Source organism: Bos indicus, chromosome 23 (genome assembly GCF_029378745.1).
Source record: "Bos indicus isolate NIAB-ARS_2022 breed Sahiwal x Tharparkar chromosome 23, NIAB-ARS_B.indTharparkar_mat_pri_1.0, whole genome shotgun sequence".
Taxonomy (NCBI): domain Eukaryota; kingdom Metazoa; phylum Chordata; class Mammalia; order Artiodactyla; family Bovidae; genus Bos; species Bos indicus.
In genome coordinates, this window is record NC_091782.1 from 11,114,182 (window position 1) to 11,135,077 (window position 20,896).

The 20,896-nt window shown below is 39.7% G+C and overlaps 1 protein-coding gene across 3 annotated transcripts in view; it reads right to left on the reverse strand.

Annotated features, from left to right (window-relative positions):
* Positions 1-20,896, reverse strand: part of FKBP5 (FKBP prolyl isomerase 5) — a 122,297-nt gene that overhangs the window by 55,735 nt on the left and 45,666 nt on the right. For 2 of the 3 annotated variants that reach the window (XM_070777862.1, XM_070777864.1), the window contains 2 exons: positions 16,146-16,271; positions 1,644-1,788 (listed from right to left, as the gene is read on the reverse strand). In XM_070777862.1, coding sequence (XP_070633963.1) covers positions 1,644-1,788; positions 16,146-16,250 — 250 coding nt within the window. In that variant the 5' untranslated portion in view covers positions 16,251-16,271. Of the gene's footprint in view, positions 1-1,643; positions 1,789-16,145; positions 16,275-20,896 lie in introns of all 3 variants that reach the window. The other variant, XM_070777863.1, reaches the window with a different exon arrangement.

The window sequence follows — 20,896 nt, forward strand, 5'->3', positions numbered from 1 at the left end:
CTGTGACTGACAAACTAAAAGGACTTTGTAATTCAGCCATTCACTTCCAACAAGTCACACAGTCCACGAAGTTCAATTTGTATGGGGTATGCTTTTTCCAAGAGTGAAAAAAAAAAAAAAGAATACTAAACTAACTGAAGACATTTAAAAGTATTTATAAAGAAATTAGTAAAAATATCACATTTAAGATTTTCAAACAGTGGTTCTCAACTTTTTTTCTTAGGACCTTAATACATTTTTACCAGTTCCTTTAAAGTAACAATAGCTTCATATGTTAGCATAAATTATTTTTATGGAAAATAATTATATTTCCCCAAAACAAAACAAAAAAAAATAGAAGAGTGGTGTTGTTTTATAATTGTTACAAATGTAAAATGTGTCTGAAAATAAAAGACAATCTGATTCTCATATCTACTTTTAGATTCATCTGTTGCAACTACAAGTTTTGGTTGAAGTATATGGAAAAAATCCAAACCCACAAAGATAATAGAAAAGATAGGAGTTTTTTAACAGCCTTTTCGGATAATCATGAATACAATCATCTGATACTACATCAAAATTGGACAGGTATTAGTTTCATAAGGGTCAGTTGCAATGTAGAATCTGAGATCATATCAATGAATTTTTCATATGATGTTACATTAAAATCCATCCAATGGACCTTTTACTCATGAGTGATTTCGTAACATCCTGCATTGGTCCCTGGGAAAATACTGTTCACTGAGTCACACAATCTTCCAAATGTTAACACATTTCACTGTATACTATCTTAAAACACATTCATTTATACTCATTGATCTCATCAGAAATCTTTTACGTTCTGGGAAGCTGTCCAGCTCTGAGTAGCAGATACAAATTTCCCCATACTGCACTTTTCACCTGAAAACTCAATGGTAGAAACACTGTCACTTGTTGTCCTGGAAGTGACAGGCTCATTGCATTAATCTGCAAGAAATTATCTTCCAAATACAGAATAGCCAAGTCTGAATAATCACAGCTTGCCCTTTCAAATAAAAATGATGCTTCACAGAAACAATCCAGCCAGTTCAGTTCTCAACCAAAGTGCACAAGTGCTTCCCCTTGAGATAACCTCTGTGTGTGGGGGGGCGGGGGGGGGCGGCGGGGGGCTGGCGTAGTGTTTTACATGTGCTTTCCCATCTGTCTCAAAATACCAAAACAATGTGAAACTCAACGATTAGGATTTAACAAAATGAGTATTTTTTTACACTGCATCAAGGACATTCTTAAGTGAAACCTGCTTTCCTTTGTCTTTCTTATTTAAGCAGTAAGTGAGGACAGGAAGAACACACTGCTACTGGTATGATCTGATGTCACTGCCTAGATCTGCGCTAAGGCTCCAGCAGTTTTTCACCACTGCAGCTTAGTACCATCAGTGCAAATGTCAACACAGTAAAAAATAGTAAGTAACATCTTAGTATTATAATGAAAACAATTTTGACACTATGGACCCCCAAAAGAATCTCAGGGACACCACAGGGATCCATGGACCACACTTTGATAACTACTGCTCCAAAATATTTTCACTTTTGGCAAGGATAAGATCCACTAGCTTCCACATAATATAAATAGCAATAAATCTAAGCAAAACACAACTCAAACAAACAAACAAACAACCCTCTTACCTTTGCCAAGACTAAAGACAAATGGTTCATTTCTATCATGACTGGAATCAAACTTCTTTCCAGTTGACAATTTCCCTTTGTAATGGACATAAACTTTGTCTCCAATCATTGGTGTTTCCTCACTATTTCCCACTCTCTTGACAATCTAGGAAAGACAAATGTCAAGAAAAAAGGAGGTTAAACATTTTTCTCTTAATCGGAGAATAAAAATGTCACTCAGTCCATGCCACATCACTCAGGCAGATTTGTAAACAACTGTCTGTCCTTTCTAAAGGCCTACCTCCCAGTTCTTGCAATAACCTTCACTGTTAGAAAACTGCCCTATACCACTAAATATTTAATACTACTGTTAACCACACTATTCTCTCAAAATAATAAACTAATAGAGCTTGTTTTATTGCTTTAATGCCCCATGTTTTGACACTAAAATCTCTGAAAACACAGAGCTAGTTCATGTACAAACTGAATTAGACCAAAAACATTAGTGGACTTTCAAAAACATTCAAAAGTAAGTCTGAAGCAAAGTTTCAAAGGTAAGATTTTTACTTCTCTCCTTTGCTAAAAACATTAGCTTCTGACTAGATTCCATTAGTTTGGTTTTATTTCAAAAAGCCCAATTTTCTGATATAACAGGTTATACTTCTTACTATCTGAAGAATATGCAATGTGTAAAAAAAAAAAAAGTTTGATATGATACTGAATAACTTGTGTTCTAGTAAAGGAAATGTCAGAAAGTTCCAAGTTGAAAAATATTTAACTATCATAAAATCCAGTATATTTATTTTGTTCTTGGCAGAGCAAGACACTAATAGAGTTGGTCAAGTTCTGGGAAAAGAAAATCAAATCCAGGCATGTGGTGTATAATTTATTCTGTCAATCACTTATGCCAAATTAATCATTTTTGCTAGATAACAGAGGATGGTAACTAAACATCTTTTGTGGGGAAGGGTCTGAATTTTTATCGAAAGAATGATCTGTTCCTGAATTCTTTCTTGAGATATAACCTCCTTGCTCCACCCTCATATCCTCACATAAACACTGTGAACTAAGATTCTACAACTTTCTTGGTTCAAAAGCCCAGACATTCTAAATGGAAAAAAAAAAATTGCAACTTCATAAAAAGCTGAACTTAATCAATTCAGTAAAGCTGCAGGATTACAAATTCAATATACAGAAATATGTTGTGTTTCTACACACAACAAAATATCTGAAAAGGAAATACTGTAGAGAAAATAATCCCAGAAATGCAAATGAATCAGAATGGCAATTATCAAAAAGACAGAAATAACAAGTATCGGTAAGGATGTGGAGAAAAGGGAACCTTGTGCATTGTTGGTGGGAATATACACTGGTACTGCTGTCATGAAAAGCAGTATGGAGGTTCCTCAAAATACTAAAAGTAGAACTACCACGTGATCCAACAATTCCACTTGTGGGTATTTATCCAAAAGAAATGAAAATATGAACTGAAAAAAGATATATGCAACCCCATGTTCACTGCATGTTCATTACATTAGCCAAGATATGAAAACTGCCTATGTTCACTGATAAATGAATGCATAAAGAAAAAAAAATATATACATATATATGGTGACTTCCCTGGTGGTCCAGTGGCTAAGACTACATGCTCCCAAAGCAGGGAAAAGGGGTTCAATCCCTGGTCAGAGAACAAGATCTCGCATGCCACAACTAAGTCTCAGCACAGCCAAATAAATAAATATTAAATATATATATATATGTTTGTATACACACACAATGGATTATTATTCTGTCATAAAAAATAATTAAATCTTGCCGTTTGTAATATGGATGGACCTTGAGGACATTATGCTAAGTGAGATAGGTCAGACACAGAAAAACAAATACCGTATGACCTCACTTACATATGGAATCCAAAAAGAAAAAAAAAAACAACAACCAAATTTACACATATACAGAGCAGAAACAGACTGGTGGTTGCCAGAGGTCAGAGTTTGAGGGGAGGGTGGGAGAAATGGGTAAAGGGAGTCGAAAGATACAAAATAAGTAAGCCATGTATGTAACGTACAGCAGGGTGTGACAGTTAATAATATTGTAATGCCTACTTGAAAGCTGCTAAGAAAATAGATCTAAAAAGTTCTCATCACAAAAAAATTTTTTAAACTATGTGTGGTGACAAATATTAACTAGAGTTACTGTGGTGACCATTTCATAATATATACCAATGTCAAATCATCATGTTGCACACCTGAAACTAATAAACTGTTAAATTCTACCTCAATAAAACTCTCATTCAAATAGCATCAAAAACTATCAAACAGTTAGGAATAAAGTTAATCAAGAAGGCAGAAGATTTGTACACTGAAAACTGCATGATTCTAATGGAAGGAACTGAAGAAGACACACATAAATGGAAAAGGCAGCCTATGTTCATGAATGAGGAGAATTAAAAACGCTAAAATGTCCATACCACTGAAAGACAACTACAGACTCAATGCAAGCCATATCAACTTTCCCATGGTATTTTTCACAGAAATAGAAGAACAGGCCCATGAAAGGCCCAAAATAGCCAAAGCAATCCCAAGAAAAAAGCTGGAGGCATCATATTTCCTGATTTCAAACTATATTACAAAGCTACAGTAATAAAAACAGACACATGGACCAATGGAACAGAATCAAGAACCCAAAAATAAACCTCAGCATACACAGTTAACTCCTATTTGACAAGGGAGCCAAGAATACTCAATGAGGAACAGATAATCTCTTCAATAAAAAGTGCCAAGGAAAACTGGATAACCCCATGAAGAATAAAACTGGACCCCTATCTTACACCACTCACAAAACCTAACTCAAAATCAACAACAGACTTAAAACATAAGATTTGAAACTATACAAAACATGTGAAGGAAAACAAGGGGAAAACCTCCTTGACATTAATCCTGGCAGCAATTTTTTTGGATATGACACCAAAAGCACAAGCAACAAAAATAAATAGGTAGAATATCAAACTAAAAAGGTTCTGCACAGCAAAAGAAACAATCACCAAAATGAAAAGGCAACCTATGGGGTGGTAGAAAATATCCACAAACCATATATTTGATATCCAAAATATATACGGAACTCATGGTTATTACAAAAAAAAATCAACAAATAACAACTGTTAATAAGGATTTGGAGAAAAGGAAACCCTTGTGCACTACTGATAGGGATGTAAACTGGGACAGCCACTACGGAGAATGGTATGAACTTTCCTCAAAAAATTAAAACTAGAACTACCATATGGTCCAACAATTCCACTTCTGGGTATAAATCCAAAGGAAATGAAATTATTATCTCAAAGAAATACTGAATAGGGATGTGGTATATATATGTACTGTGTAGTGTTAGTCGCTCAGTTGTGTCTGACCCCACAGACTGTAGCCCTCCAGGCTCTTCTGTCCATGGGTTTCCCAGGCCAAAATTCTGAGGCAGGTTAGCTGGTTAGCTTCTCCAGGGGATCTTCCCAACACAGGGATCAAACCTGGATCTCCTGCATTGCAGGCAGATGCTTTACCTTCTGAGCCACCAGGGAAACCCATAGATATGTATAACAGAATATTGTTCACTCACAAGAAAGAAGGAAACCATACCATTTGTGACAACATGGATGTACTTTGAGGACATTATGCTAAGTGAAGTAAGTCAGAGAAACACATAAATGGTGTGATACCACATGTATGTGAAATCTAAAAAAGCTAAATTCACAGAAACAAAGAGCAGAATGATGGTTGCCAGAGGAAAAGGTTGCCATGAGGAGATGGTGGTCAAAGGGTACAAACTTCCAAGTCATAACATGAATTAAATTCTCAAGATCTAATGTACAGAATGGTGACTGTAATTAACAACAGTGTATTATATACTTGAGAACTGCTAAGAGAATAGATCTTAAATGTTCTCACCACAAAAAAGAAATGATAATTATCTGAGGTGATGAAGGGGTGAACTAAACCTTTTGTGGTAGTCATTTCGAAACATTTAAATGTATCAAATCATCACATTATACACCTTAAACTTACATAATGTTATATTTCATCTCAATACAGCTGGGAAAAAATAGTTATAATTTAAAAACTAAAAAGCTAATTTAAAAAAAAAAAACAGGAGAACCATTACTGCCCTTCTAGGGCTCAAGAGGAAAAAATGTTTCCAAAAATGTTAATCTAAGAGAAACCTCACAATATTCTGAAAGAGCTCATGTTCATGAACTGCATGTGGTACTGGGGAGCCTCGGCTGCCCCTGGAGGGCATCTGCATTTCTAGGACTATAACCAAGTAACTGGGCTGATGGAGTGAAGGGCACCCAGGGAGTCAACGCTGTTCACATGCACAGTAATACTGTGGTATTACTTCAGGTTTCCCCAACAAGCTGAGTTTAGTGCCTAAATCTGGAGTTGTCTTAAGAAAACAACCTAATCTCAATTCAGTTTAAAAATGTAAGCTCCATAAAGAAATTTTATATTACTGGGCTAGTTTCTGACTGACTTCCAAGATCTGCATTGGTCTTAAAAAAAAAAAAAAAAATAAAAATATATATATATATGTTAATAAGAGACAATTACAAACATGGCACTGTATTAAATGCTTTATATAATCTTAATTCTATGAGATAGGCAGTATTATTATTCAAATTTTACAAATGAGGAAACTTCTCACAGATATGTTACTAAATTGCCCTAGGTCATGGCAGTTAATAGACCTATTTAATCTTCTTGGGAAAAGCAAGAGAGTTCCAGAAAAACATCTATTTCTGCTTTATTGCCTATGCTAAAGCCTTTGACTGTGTGGATCACAATAAACTGTGGAAAATTCTGAAAGAGATGGGAATACCAGAACACCTGATCTGCCTCTTGAGAAATTTGTATGCAGGTCAGGAAGCAAGAGTTAGAACTGGACATGGAACAATACACTGGTTCCAAATAGGAAAAGGGATTACGTCAAGGCTGTATATTGTCACCCTGCTTATTTAACTTATATGCAGGGTACATCATGAGAAACACTGGGCTGGAAGAAACACAAGCCGGAATCAAGATTGCCGGGAGAAATCTCAATAACCTCAGATATGCAGATGACACCACCCTTATGGCAGAAAGTGAAGAGGAACTCAAAAGCCTCTTGATGAAAGTGAAAGTGGAGAGTGAAAAAGTTGGCGTAAAGCTCAACATTCAGAAAACAAAGATCATGGCATCCGGTCCCATCACTTCATGGGAAATAGATGGGGAAGCAGTGGAAACAGTGTCAGACTTTATTTTTGGGGGCTCCAAAATCACTGCAGATGGTGACTGCAGCCATGAAATTAAAAGGCACTTACTCCTTGGAAGGAAAGTTATGACCAACCTAGATAGCATATTCAAAAGCAGAGACATTACTTAGCCAACAAAGGTCCGTCTAGTCAAGGCTATGGTTTTTCCAGTGGTCATGTATGGATGTGAGAGTTGGACTGTGAAGAAAGCTGAGCGCTGAAGAACTGATGCTTTTGAACTGTGGTGTTGGAGAAGACTCTTGAGAGTCCCTTGGACTGCAAGGAGATCCAACCAGGCCATTCTGAAGAAGATCAGCCCTGGGTGTTCTTTGGAAGGAATGATGCTAAAGCTGAAACTCCAGTCTTTTGGCCACCTCATGCGAAGAGTTGACTCATTGGAAAAGACTCTGATGCTGGGAGGGATTGGGGGCAGGAGGAGAAGGGGACGACAGAGGATGAGATGGCTGGATGGCATCAGTGACTCGATGGCTGTGAGTCTGAGTGAACTCCGGGAGTTGGTGATGGACAGGGAGGCCTGGCGTGCTGCGATTCATGGGGTCGCAAAGAGTCGGACACGACTGAGCGACTGATCTGATCTGAATCTTCTTTTTTTCTTCTCTGTTTTTTGGCCACTGTATAATCGTAAGGGATTTGATTTAGGTCATACCTGAATGGTCTAGTGGTTCTCCCCACTTTCTTCAATTTAAGTCTGAATTTGGCAATAAGGAGTTCATGATCTGAGCCACAGTCAGCTCCCAATTTTGTTTTTGCTGACTGTACAGAGCTTCTCCATCTTTGGTTGCAAAGAATATAATCAATCTGATTTCGGTACTGACCATCTGGTGATGTCCATGTGTAGAGTCTTCTCTTGTGTTGTTGGAAGAGGGTGTTTGCTATGACCAGTGCATTCTCCTGGCAAAACTCTGTTAGCCTTTGACGTGCTTTGTTTTGTACTCCAAGGCCAAATTTGCCTGTTACTCCAGGTGTTTCTTGACTTTCTACTTTTGCATTCCAGTCCCCTATAATGAAAAGGACATCTTTTTGGGGTATTAGTTCTAGAAGGTCTTGTAGGTCTTCATAGAACCGTTCAACTTCAGCTTCTTCAGCATTACTGGTCAGGGCACAGACTTGGATTACTGTGATATTGAATGGTTTGCCTTGGAAATGGACAGAGATCATGCTGTTGTTTTTGAGATTGCATCCAAGTACTGAATTTTGGACTCTTTTGTTGACTATCAGGGCTATTCCATTTCTTTAAGGGATTCTTGCCCACAGTAGTAGATATAATGGTCATCTGAGTTAAATTCACCCATTCTAGTTCATTGTAGTTCGCCAATCGCTAAAATGTCCAATGTTCACTCTTGCCATCTCCTGTTTGACCACTTCCAATTTGCCTTGATTCAGGGACCTAACATTCCAGGTTCCTAAGCATATTGCTCTTTACAGCATTGGACTTTACTTCCATCACAGGACACATCCACAACTGGGTACTGTTTTCGCTTTAGCTCCGTCTCTTCATTCTTTCTGGAGTTATTTCTCCACTGATCTGCAGTAGCATATTGGGCACCTACTGACCTGGGGAGTTCATCTTTCAGTGTCCTTTCTTTTTGCCTTTTCATACTGTTCATATGGTTCTCAAGGCAAGAATACTGAAGTGGTTTGCCATTCTCTTCTCCAGTGGACCATCTTTTGTCAGAACTCTCCACCAAGACCCATCCGTCCTGGGTTGCCCTCCATGGCATGGCTCATGGCTTCACCGAGTTAGACAAGGGTGTGGTCCATGTGATCAGATTGGTTAGTTTTCTGTGATTGTGGTTTTCAGTCTGTCAGCCCTCTGATGGAGAAGGAAAAGCAGCTTATGGAAGCTTCCTGACGGGAGAGACAGGCTGAGGGTGAAACTGGGTCTTCTTCTGATGGACAGGGCCATGCTCAGTAAATCTTCAATCCAATTTTCTGTTGATGAGGGCTGTGTTCCTTCCCTGTTGTTTGATTTGAGGCCAAACTATGGAGGAGGTAATGAAGATAATGGTGACCTCCTTCGAAAGGTCCACGCACTGCTGCAGTCAGTGCCCTAAACCCTGCAGTAGGCTACCACCGACCCACGCCTCCATCAGAGACTCCTGGACACTCACAGGCAACTCTGGGTCACTCTCTTGTGGGGTCACTGCTCCTTTCTCCTGGGTCCTGGTGTGCACAAGGTCTTGTTTGTGCCCCCCAGGAGTCTGTTTCCCCAGTCCTGTGTAAGTTCTGGCAGCTCTACGGTGGGATTAATGGTGACCTCCTCCAAGAGGGCTTATGCCATTCCCAAGTCTACTGCACTTAGAGCCCCTGCCCCAGTCCACTGCTGACCCATACCTCCACAGGAGACACTCAAACACAGTTCTGGCTCAGTCTCTGTGGGGGTCTCTGGGTCCTGGTGCATACAAGGCTTGTCTGAGACCTCCGAGTGTCTCTGACAGGTATGGGGTTTAAGTTTAAACACAATTTCACCCCTCCTACCATCTTGCCCTCTGCCCTTGCACATGGAGTATCTTTTTTTGGTGGGATTCAATACTCTCCTGTTGACAGCTGTTCAGTAGCGAGTTGTAATTTTGGAGTTCTAGCAGAAGATGATGAGTTCACGTCTTTCTACTCCACCATCTTAGTTTGTAGAATCCCTTATGATTATACCGTGGAAGTGACAAATAGATTAAAGGGATCAGATCTGATACAGTGCCTGAAGAACTATGGATGGAGGTTCATGACATTGATAACAGGCAGTGATCAAGACCAACCCCAAGAAAAAGAAACGCAAAAAGGCAAAATGGATGTCTGAGGAGGCCGTACAAATAGTTGAGAAAAGAAGCTAACGGTAAAGGAGAAGAGGAAAGATATACTAATTTGAATGCAGTGTTCCAAAGAATAGCAAGGAGAGATAAGAAAGTCTTCCTCAGTGATCAATGCAAAGAAACAGGAAAACAACAGAATGAGAAAGACTAGCGAGCTCCTCAAAAAAATTAGAGATACCAAGGGAGCATTTCATGCAAAGATGGGCACAATAAAGGACAGAAATCGTATGGACCTAATAGAAGCAGCAGATATTAAGAAGAGGTAGCAAGAATACACAGAAGAACTATACAAAAAAGATCTTCATGACCCAGATAACCACGATGGTGTCATCACTTACCTAGAGCCAGACATCCTGGAATGCAAAGTCAAGCGGCCCTTAGGAAGCTTCACTATGAACAAAGCTAGTGGGGGTAATGGAATTCCAGCTGAGCTCTTTCAAATCCTGAAAGATGACACTGTGAAAGTGCTGCACTCAATATGCCAGCAAATTTGGAAAACTCAGCAGTGGCCACAGGACTGGAAAAGGTCAGTTTTCATTTCAATCCCAAAGAAAGGCAATGCCAAAGAATGCTCAAACTACCGCACAATTTGCACTCATCTCACATGCTAGCAAGGTACTGCTCAAAACTCTCCAAGCCAGGCTTCAGCAGTACGCGAACTGTGAACTTCCAGATGTTCAAGCTGGATTTAGAAAATGCAGAGAACCAGAGGTCAAATTGCCAACATCTGCTGGATCAGTCAAAAAAGCAAGAGAGTTCCAGAAAAACATCTACTTCTGCTTTATTGACTACGCCAAAGCCTTTGACTGTGTGAATCACAACAAACTGTGGAAAATCCTTAAAAGAGATGGGAATACCAGACCACTTGACCTGCCTCCTGAGAAATCTGTATGCAGGTCAAGAAGCAACACTTAGAACTGGACATGGAAAAACAGACTGGTTCAAAATTGGGAAAGGAGTACATCAAGGTTGTACATTGTCACCCTGCTTATTTAACATATGCAGAGTACATCATGCAAAATGCTGAGCTGGATGAAGCACAAGCTGGAATCAAGATTGCTGGGAGAAATACCAATAACCTCAGATATGCAGATGACACCACCCTTATGGCAGAAAGCGAAGAAGAACTAAAGAGTCTCTTGATGAAAATAAAAGAGGAGAGTGAAAAAGTTGGCTTAAAACTCAACATTCAGAAAACTAAGATCACGGTTTCCGATCCCATCACTTCATGACAAATAGTTGGGGAAACAGTGCAGACTTTTTTGGGGGGCTCCAAAATCACTGCACATGGTGACTGTAGACATGAAATTAATAGACACTTACTCCTTTAATATGCTGTCTATACACAGACAGCATATTAAAAAAGCAGAGAAATTACTTTGCCGACAAAGGTGAGAATGGTCAATGCTATAATTTTTCCAGTAGTCATGTATGGATGTGAGAGTTGGACTATAAAGAAAGCTGAGCACTGAAGAACTGATGCTTTTGAACTGTGGTGCTGAATACTCTGTTGAGTCCATCAGACTGCAAGGAGATCCAACCAGTCAATCCTAAAGGAAATCAGTCCAGAATATTCATTGGAAGGACTGATGCTGAGGCTGAAACTCCAACTCTTTGGCCACCTGACACGAAGAACTGACTCACTGAAAAGAAAGCCTGATGCTGGGAAAGATCAAAGGCGGGCAGAGAAGGTGACGAAAGAGGATGAGACAGCCGCATGGCATCACTGACTAGATGGACATGAGTTTGAGTAAGCTCCGGATGCTGGTGATGGACAGGGAAGCCTGGCATGCTGCAGTCCATGGGGTCACAAAGAGTCAGACACGACTGAGCAACTGAACTGAACTGATTTTTTGGCCGTGCTGCACAGCATGCAAGACCTGAGTTCCCTGACCAGGGATCGAACCTGTGCTCCTGCAGTAGTCTGGTGTCTTAACCACTGGACTATTAGGGAAGTCCACAGACCTATTTAATCTTAACCAAAAGCCCTATGGTGAAACCTGAGGCTTTAGACAGTGATAGATGGTAAGATTTAAAGGGTTTACAATCTCAAAATGTTTCTTACAGGCCTAAAAATCTTATTGGATTTACTCCCTAGAACAAAGCAGGGCCTGAGGCAAGTTGTTCTCTGCACCAGTGCTCTGAAAAGATAAAAGAGCAGAAGATAACAACCTGCAGAATTTCCATGGTCTTGAGAGGCATTCTGGAGTTTGGGATGAGTAATTCACACATCATGGTCAACAAAAGACTCCGAAATGCAGTACTTGGATGTAATTTCAAAAATGACAGAATGATCTCTGTTCGTTTCCAAGGCAAACCATTCAGTACCACAGTAATCCAAGTCTATGCCCCAACAAGTAACACTGAAGAAGCTGAAGTTGAACAGTTCTAGGAAGACCTACAAGACCTTTTAGAACTAACACCCAAAAAAGATGTCCTTTTCATTATAGGGGACCAGAATGCAAAAGTAGGAAGTCAAGAAACACCCGGAGTAACAGGCAAATTTGGCCTTGGAGTACAGAATGAAGCAGGGCAAAGGCTAATAGAGTTTTGCCAAGAAAATGCACTGGTCATAGCAAACACCCTCTTCCAACAACACAAGAGAAGACTCTACACATGAACATCACCAGATGGTCAACACCGAAATCAGACTAATTATATTCTTTTCAGCCAAAGATGGAGAAGCTCTATACAGTCAACAAAAACAAGACCAGGAGTTGACTGTGGCTCAGATCATGAACTTCTTACAGGCAAATTCAGATTGAAATGGAAGAAAGTAGGGAAAACCACTAGACCATTCAGGTATGACCTAAATCAAATCCCTTATGATTATACAGTGGAAGTGAGAAATAGATTTAAGGGCCTAGATCTGATAGAGTGCCTGATGAACTATGAACAGAGGTTCGTGACATTGTACAGGAGACAGGGATCAAGACCATCCCCATGGAAAAGAAATGCAAAAAAGCAAAATGGCTGTGTGGGGAGGCCTTACAAATAGCTGTGAAAAGAAGAGAACCAAAAAGCAAAGGAGAAAAGCAAAGACATAAGCATCTGAATGCAGAGTTCCAAAGAATAGCAAGAAGAGATAAGAAAGGCTTCCTCAGTGATCAATGCAAAGAAATAGAGGAAAACAACAGAATAGTAAAGACTAGAGATCTCTTTAAGAAAATTAGAGGGAACCAAATGTACCAAGGGAACACTTCATGCAAAGATGGCCACAATAAACGACAGAAACGCTATGGACCTAACAGAAGCAAAAGATATTAAGAAGAGGTGGCAAGAATACACAGAAGAACTGTACAAAAAAGATCTTTATGACCAAGATAATCACGATGGTGTGATCACTGACCTAGAGCCAGACATCCTGGAATGTGAAGTCAGGTGGGCCTTAGAAAGCATCATTACGAACAAAGCTAGTGGAGGTGATAGAATTTCAGTGGCGCTATTCCAAATCCTGAAAGATGATGCTGTGAAAGTGCTGCAGTCAATATGCCAGCAAATTTGGAAAACTCAGCAGTGGCCACAGGACTGGAAAAGGTCAGTTTTCATTCCGATCCCAAAGAAAGGCAATGCCAAAGAATGCTCAAACTACTGCACAATTGCACTCATCTCACACGCTGGTAAAGTAATGCTCAAAATTCTCCAAGCCAGGCTTCAGCAATATGTGAACCGTGAACTTCCAGATGTTCAAGCCAGTTTTAGAAAAGGCAGAGGAACCAGAGATCAAATTGCCAACATCTGCTGGATCATCGAAAAAGCAAGAGAGCTCCAGAAAAACATCTATTTCTGCTTTATTGACTATGCCAAAGCCTTTGACTCTACGGATCACAATAAACTATAGAAAATTCTGAAAGAGATGGGAATACCAGACCACATGACCTGCCTCTTGAGAAACCTGTATGCAGGTCAGGAAGCAACAGTTAGAACTGGACATGGAACAACACACTGGTTCCAAATAGGAAAAGGAGTACATCAAGGCTGTATATTGTCACCCTGCTTATTTAACTTCTATGCAGAGTACATCATGAGAAACACTGGGCTGGAAGAAGCACAAGCTGGAATCAAGATTGCCAGGAGAAATATTAATAACCTCAGATATGCAGATGACACCACCCTTATGGCAGAAAGTGAAGAAGAACTAAAAAGTCTCTTGTGAAAGTGAAAGTGGAGAGTGAAAAAGTTGGCGTAAAGCTCAACATTCAGAAAACAAAGATCATGGCATCTGGTCCCATCATTTCATGGGAAATAGATGGGGAAACAGTGGAAACAGTGTCAGACTTTATTTTGGGGGGGCTCAAAAATCACAGCAGATGGTGACTGCAGCCATGAAATTAAAAGACGCTTCTTCCTTGGAAGGAAAGTTATGACCAACCTAGATAGCATATTGAAAAGCAGAGACATTACTGTGCCAACAAAGGTCCATCTAGTCAAGGCTATGGTTTTTCTAGTGGTCACGTATGGATGTGAGAGTTGGACTGTGAAAAAAGCTGAGCACCGAAGAATTGATGGTTTTGAACTGTGGTGTTGGAGAAGACTCTTGAGAGTCCCTTGGACTGCAAGGAGATCCAACCAGTCCGTTCTGAAGATCAGCCCTGGGATTTCTTCGGAAGGAATGATGCTGAAGCCGCAACTCCAGTCCTTTGGCCACCTCATGCGAAGAGTTGACTCATTGGAAAAGACTGATGCTGGGAGGGATTGGGTGCAGGAGGAGAAGCGGGCGACAGAGGATGAGATGGGCGGATGGCATCACTGACTCGATGGACGTGAGTCTGAATGAACTCTGGGAGTTGGTGTTGGACAGGGAGGCCTGGCGTGCTGCGATTCATGGGGCAGCAAAGAGTCGGACACGACTGAGCAACTGAACTGAACTGAACTGAATTCACAGAGCTACAAGGTTGAAAGCCCTCTGAATGAAGATAGCATGGTACACATCTATAATGCTAAAGTCTTTATTTTACAGGTCTTCAAACTTTGGCTTAGCATATAGCAAGCAAATAGTAAAACATGTATATTCAGAAGAGATTGATGTTTGTGAATATGTGAAGAAAGCTTTCACGTAAGCAAGATTAGCCAAAACAAACTAAAAGAAAAAATCTCATTTGCTACTGATAACATAGGTTATATTAAAACTCAGCTTACTGATAATATTTAAATAGTTCAATCTTTTCAGCAAAAAAATTAACCTTACAAAACCTGAATACATCACAACAGTGTAGGAGAAAAAAGAACTTACTATGACTAAAGCCATTTAACCTCTCTATTATATGGAATAACAACACATATATCTTCCATATATAAATGGAAGAATCAAATGTGCTCTGTCTCAAAAGACCTCTGTGAGGTTTAAAAAAAAACCACTTGTAAACATAATTACAGAGTGAAAAAAGTGTTTTTAAGGAGGAACACTAATTCAAAAGTGAGATACATTCTCTGATTAAACCTCAAAAAAATGTTTTCATTACACACAGGAACTCTATGTAAAAAACAAATCCTTTTGAACTTTTCAAGTCAACTTTTTTTTCCTTTAAGAAAGTTTTTTTTTAAATTGTCATTAACTAGTTTTAATATTGGAGAAGGCAATGGCACCCCACTCCAGTACTCTTGCCTGGAAAATCCCACAGAGAGAGGAGCCTGGTAGGCTGCAGTCCATGGGGTCGCTAAGAGTCGGACACGACTGATCGACTTTACTTTCACTTTTCACTTTCATGCATTGGAGAGGGAAATGGCAACCCACTCCAGTGTTCTTGCCTGGAGAATCCCAGGGACGGGGCAGCCTGCTGGGCTGCCGTCTATGGGGTCACACAGAGTTGGACACGACTGAGGTGACTTAGCAGCAGCAGCTTTAATATACTTAAATATTAAAATAATTGCCCATTTATACTCTGGTGAGAATAGAGAGAGACAGTCTTTTTGGAGTCAGACATAACATAAATCCTCAGACCTGCATTTACTGAGATATATGATTTGGGGCAAGTTAATTTACATAGCTGGCCCTCAGCTTTACTATCTGTAATCTGGGATTAAAAATAAACCTGCAGTTATAAAGACCAAATGAGAATTTAGCTGTAGCGTTTGGTACTTGGTAAGCCTCAATAAACATAATCCATCTCAATGCTCAGTTGCTCAGTCATGTTTGACTCTTTGCAATCCCATGGACTGTAGTCCACCAGACTCCTCTGTCCATGGGATTCTCTAGGCAAGAATACTGGAGTGGGTTGCCATTTCCCCCTCCAGGGGATCTTCCAAACCCAGAGATGGAACCCACGTCTCTTCCGTCTCCTGCATGGTCAGGCAAATTCTTTACAACTGCACCACTTGGGAAGCCCCAATCCATCTACACCTCCAGCCAAAAACAAAAAAAGATTTTTATTAACAATCTTTCCAGATAGCAAATTTCCTTACATGTCATGGCCTCACCTTTAATACTCCTCTATCTTTTTTGGAGGTAATATCCTCTCCCTGTTCAGCAACAGCTGCTGCAGGGCTTTCTCCATTGTTCTTGGCAGCTTCATCAGTAGTCATTGTCTTTTAAAAGTAGAAAACCTGCTGAGAAGAAACAAATTTTAGCTAGGAGATGTATCACTTCATTATGTATCTTAAAATGCCCCTAGAAACAGAGCTTTACCTGACCCAAGATTTACATAGGGCCAATAAGGTTAAACACCAAAAAGGAAAATAAAAACGTTTGCTATGAGCATGTACTGACGTCATGAGGCATGTAAATAAAACATCATCCAAATCTTCAATTTCCCATCTAGCTCTGGTCCCAAATTAGAGAGCAGCACAAGTCAGGCTTGGCAGTGATTATATTCCTTAGTATGATTACACATTGAGAAGTAGTCCTTTCAGAACTTGAAAATGTCCTTTTCCTACAACCATATTCTTGACAGAGAATTAAGAACTTATCAGGTGATCTGATAAAAGAAACAGCAATCTATCACAGTGGAAAATAGGACAAGACTTTAGAAAATGATAGACCCCAGTCTGAGCCTCAGTTCCATGTCCATAGTTCATAGTTACTATGAGGCATTAAGGAGATAACAAATGTTAAGGGATGAGCGCAAAGTCATAACCGAAAAATGTAAACATTTATCATGACGATTATTGGTTCTTTTGTAGAGCCACATTTTTCATTTCCTGCTCAAATTTTCCTACAGAATGATGTTCTTCTCTACCATGGCACTCAACGCCTTCCACAACATGACCCTAACCTATGTTTCAGGTCGAGCCTCCAGTACTTTCTTTACTTTCTCACATGTGGCTCACGCTCTAGCCAAACCAGACCAGGCTTCTCCTGCAACAAGTCCTGTGCTTTCCCATCTCCATACTTTGGGCATTCTTTTTCTTTCCCATTCTTCCCTTCATTGTACCTTCCCTCAAATGCTACCTTCATTGTACCAACTTTAACCTTCTATTTTGCAGTTGTCTGCCCTTTACTTTCTTAGCTCTTCCATTGATTTGCATTCTATAATATATTCATAAGAAGACACACAGTGTTTCAGGTACACAAGGTGATTCAGTTATACATATACACATATATTATTTTTGAAATTATTTTCCATTATAGGTTATTACTAGACACTGACTGTTATGACCAACCTAGATAGCATATTAAAAAGCAGAGACATTACTTTGCCAACAAAGGTCCGTCTAGCCAAGGCTATGGTCATGTTTTTCTACTGGTGAGAGTTGGACTGTGAAGAGTTGGACTGTGAGAGTTGGACTGTGATGTGAGAGTTGGACTGTGAAGAAAGCTGAGCACCGGAGAATTGATGCTTTTAAACTGTGGTGTTGGGAAGACTCTTGAGAGTCCCTTGGATTGCAAGGAGATCCAACCAGTCCATTCTAAAGGAGATCAGTCCTGGGTGTTCATTGGAAGGACTGATGCTGAAGCTGAAACTCCAGTATTTTGGCCACCTGATGTGAAGAGTTGACTCATTGGAAAAGACTCTGATGCTGGAAGGCACTGGGGGCAGGAGGAAAAGGGGACAACAGAGGATGAGAAGGGCGGATGGCATCATGGACTCGATGGACATGAGTTTGAGTGAACTCCGGGAGTTGGTGATGGACAGGCAGGCCTGGAGTGCTGCAATTCATGGGGTGGCAAAGAGCTGGACACAACTGAGCGACTGAACTGACTATACAGTTCCCTGTGCTATACAGTAAACCTTTGTTGTTGTTGCATATCTATTTTTTTAATTAGAAATCTAGCATTCTATTCATACTAAGTCAAACAAGTAGAATCAAAATGTCATAAAATTTATAGTTAGGCAAAAATTCTAAGTTTTCTGAAATATATATACTATACATATTGTTTTTACATATATGTATACAAACTTTTCTACTAGTTGATAAAGGCTTAAGAAAGAACATCAAAAAACAAAAAAGAAGAGATGGAAAAACTGGAAAACAAACTAAATGAAATGGGAGCACTGAATATGAAACAGAAAAAGTGGAACAAACGAGATAAAAGTAAAAGATCATCATGTAGTTCAGTTGTTTCCAAACATGGCTGCTCATTAGAAACATATCTGGAGCTCTGAAGAAAAAAAGCAATACCTGGGCATTTTTATTTTTCAAAAATTCCAACAATTCTGATATACATCTGGATTTTAAAAAGTGATTACAGGTTTTTCTATTAAACGGTAGTTTTGGTGATATAGAGTTCTGTTGTTTTTCTGTTGACCAGTCATAATACAATGGTATTAAGAGTTGCACAATCACAATAGTAAAAGATGTTTATCAGTTTTCACCATCAAAACAAACAAACAAAAAGAACAGTTTTCACACTCAATAGCCAGACCAAAAATAGAAGATTATTACAACTGCAAGCCATAATGGAAACATGACTGACCTGGCACTATAAAATAATTATACAATCTGGGGGGTGGTCAAGCAGAGTAAAGTGGTAAGTAGAATTGCATACATGCACATTTTCTCACCTGCCCAGCCAATCTATGTCTGGTGCATTTAATCCATTTACATTTAAGGTAATTATCAATATGTAAGATCCATTACCATTTTCTTAACTGTTTTGGGTTTATTTTCTGCAGGTCTCTTCCTTCTGTTTCCCGCCTAGAAAAGTTCCTTTAGCATTTGTTGTAAAGCTGGTTTGGTGGTGCTAAATTCTCTTAACTTTTGATTGTCTGGAAAGCTTTTGATTTCTCCATCAAATCTGAAGGAGAGTCTTATTGGGTAGAGTATTCTTGGTTGTCGGTTCTTCCTCTTTCATCACTTTAAAGTGCCACTCCCTTCTGGCTTGCAGAGTTTCTGGTGAAAAATCAGCTGATAGCCTGATGGGAGTTCCCCTATATGTCATTTTTCCCTTGTTGCTTTTAATATTTTATGTCTTTAATTTTTGTCAGTTTGATTACTATGTCTTCGTGTGTTCCTCCTTGGATTTATATCCTGCCTGGGACTCTCCACTTCCTGGACTGCTATTTCCTTCCCCATGTTAAGGAGTTTTCAGCTATCATCTCTTCACATATTTTCTCAGGTATTCTCTTTCTCTTCTCTTTCTGGGACCCCTATAAAGTGAATGTTGGTGCATTTAATGTCCCAGAGATCTTTTAGGCTGTCTTCAATTCTTTTCATTCTTTTTTCTATATTCTGTTCTGCGGCAGTGATTCCACCATTCTGTCTTCCAGGCCATTTATCCTTTCTTCTGCCTTAGGTATTCTGCTATTGATTCCTTCTAGTGTATTTATTTTTTTGTCTGTTCTTTAGTTCTTCTCAGTTCAGTTGCTCTTTTGTGTTCACCTCTTTGTGACCCCATGGACTGTAGCACGTCAGGCTTTCCTGTCCATCACCAACTCCTGGAGCTTATTCAAACTCATATTCATGGAGTCAGTGATGCCATTCAACCATCTCATCCTCTGTCATCCCTTCTCCTCCTGCCTTCAATCTTTCCCAGCATCAGGGTCTTTTCCAGTGAGTCAGTTCTTCATATCATGTGGCCAAACTATTGGAGCTTCAGCATCAGTCCTTCCAATGAATATTCAGGACTGATTTCCTTTAGGATTGACTGGTTCGATTTCCCTGCAGTCCAAGAGACTCTCAAGAGTCTTCTCCAACACCACAGTTCAAAAATATGAAGTCTTCAGCACTTAGCTTTCTTTATGGTCCAATTCTCACATCCATACATGACTACCGGAAAAACCATAGCTTTGACTAGACGGGCCTTTGTCAGTGAAGTAATGTCTCTATTTTTTAATATGTTGTCTAGGTTGGTCATAGTTTTTCTAACTTGGGGCAAGCATCTTTTAATTTCATGACTGCAATTACCATCTGCAGTGATTTTGGAGCCCCCCAAAATAAGTCTGTCACTGTTTCCATTGTTTTCCCACCTATTTGCCACAAAGTGATGGGACTCGATGCCATGATCTTCATTTTTTGGATGCTGAGTTTTAAGCCAGTTTTTCTCTCTCCTCTTTCACCTTTACGAAGAGGCTCTTTAGTTCTTCTTCACTTTCTGCCATAAGAGTGGTATCATCTGCATATCTGAGGTTACTGATATTTCTCCCAGCAATCTTGATTCCAGCTTATGCTTCACCCAGACCAGCATTTTCCATGACATACTGCCATGATCTTCATTTTCTGAATGCTGAGCTTTAAGCCAACTTTTTCACTCTCCACTTTCACTTTCATCAAGAGGCTTTTTAGTTCCTCTTCACTTTCTGCCATAAGGGTGGTGTCATCTGCATATCTGAGGTTATTGAGATTTCTCCCGGCAATCTTGATTCTAGCTTGTGCTTCTTCCAGTCCAGCGTTTCTCATGATGTACTCTGCACAGAAGTTAAATAAGCAGGGTGACAACATACAGCCTTGACGTACTCCTTTTCCTATTTGGAACCAGTCTGTTGTTCCATGTCCAGTTCTAACTGTTGCTTCCTGACCTGCATACAGATTTCTCAAGAGGCAGATCAGGTAGTCTGGAATTCCCATCGTTTTCAGAATTTTCCACAGTTTATTGTGATCCACACAGTCAAAGGCTTTGGCATAGTCAATAAAGCAGAAATAGATGTTTTTCTGGAACTCTCTTGCTTTTACCATGATCCAGCGGATGTTGGCAATTTCATCTCTGGTTCCTCTGCCTTTTCTAAAACTGGCTTGAACATCAGGGAAGTTCACGGTTCACATATTGCTGAAACCTGACTTGGAGAATTTTG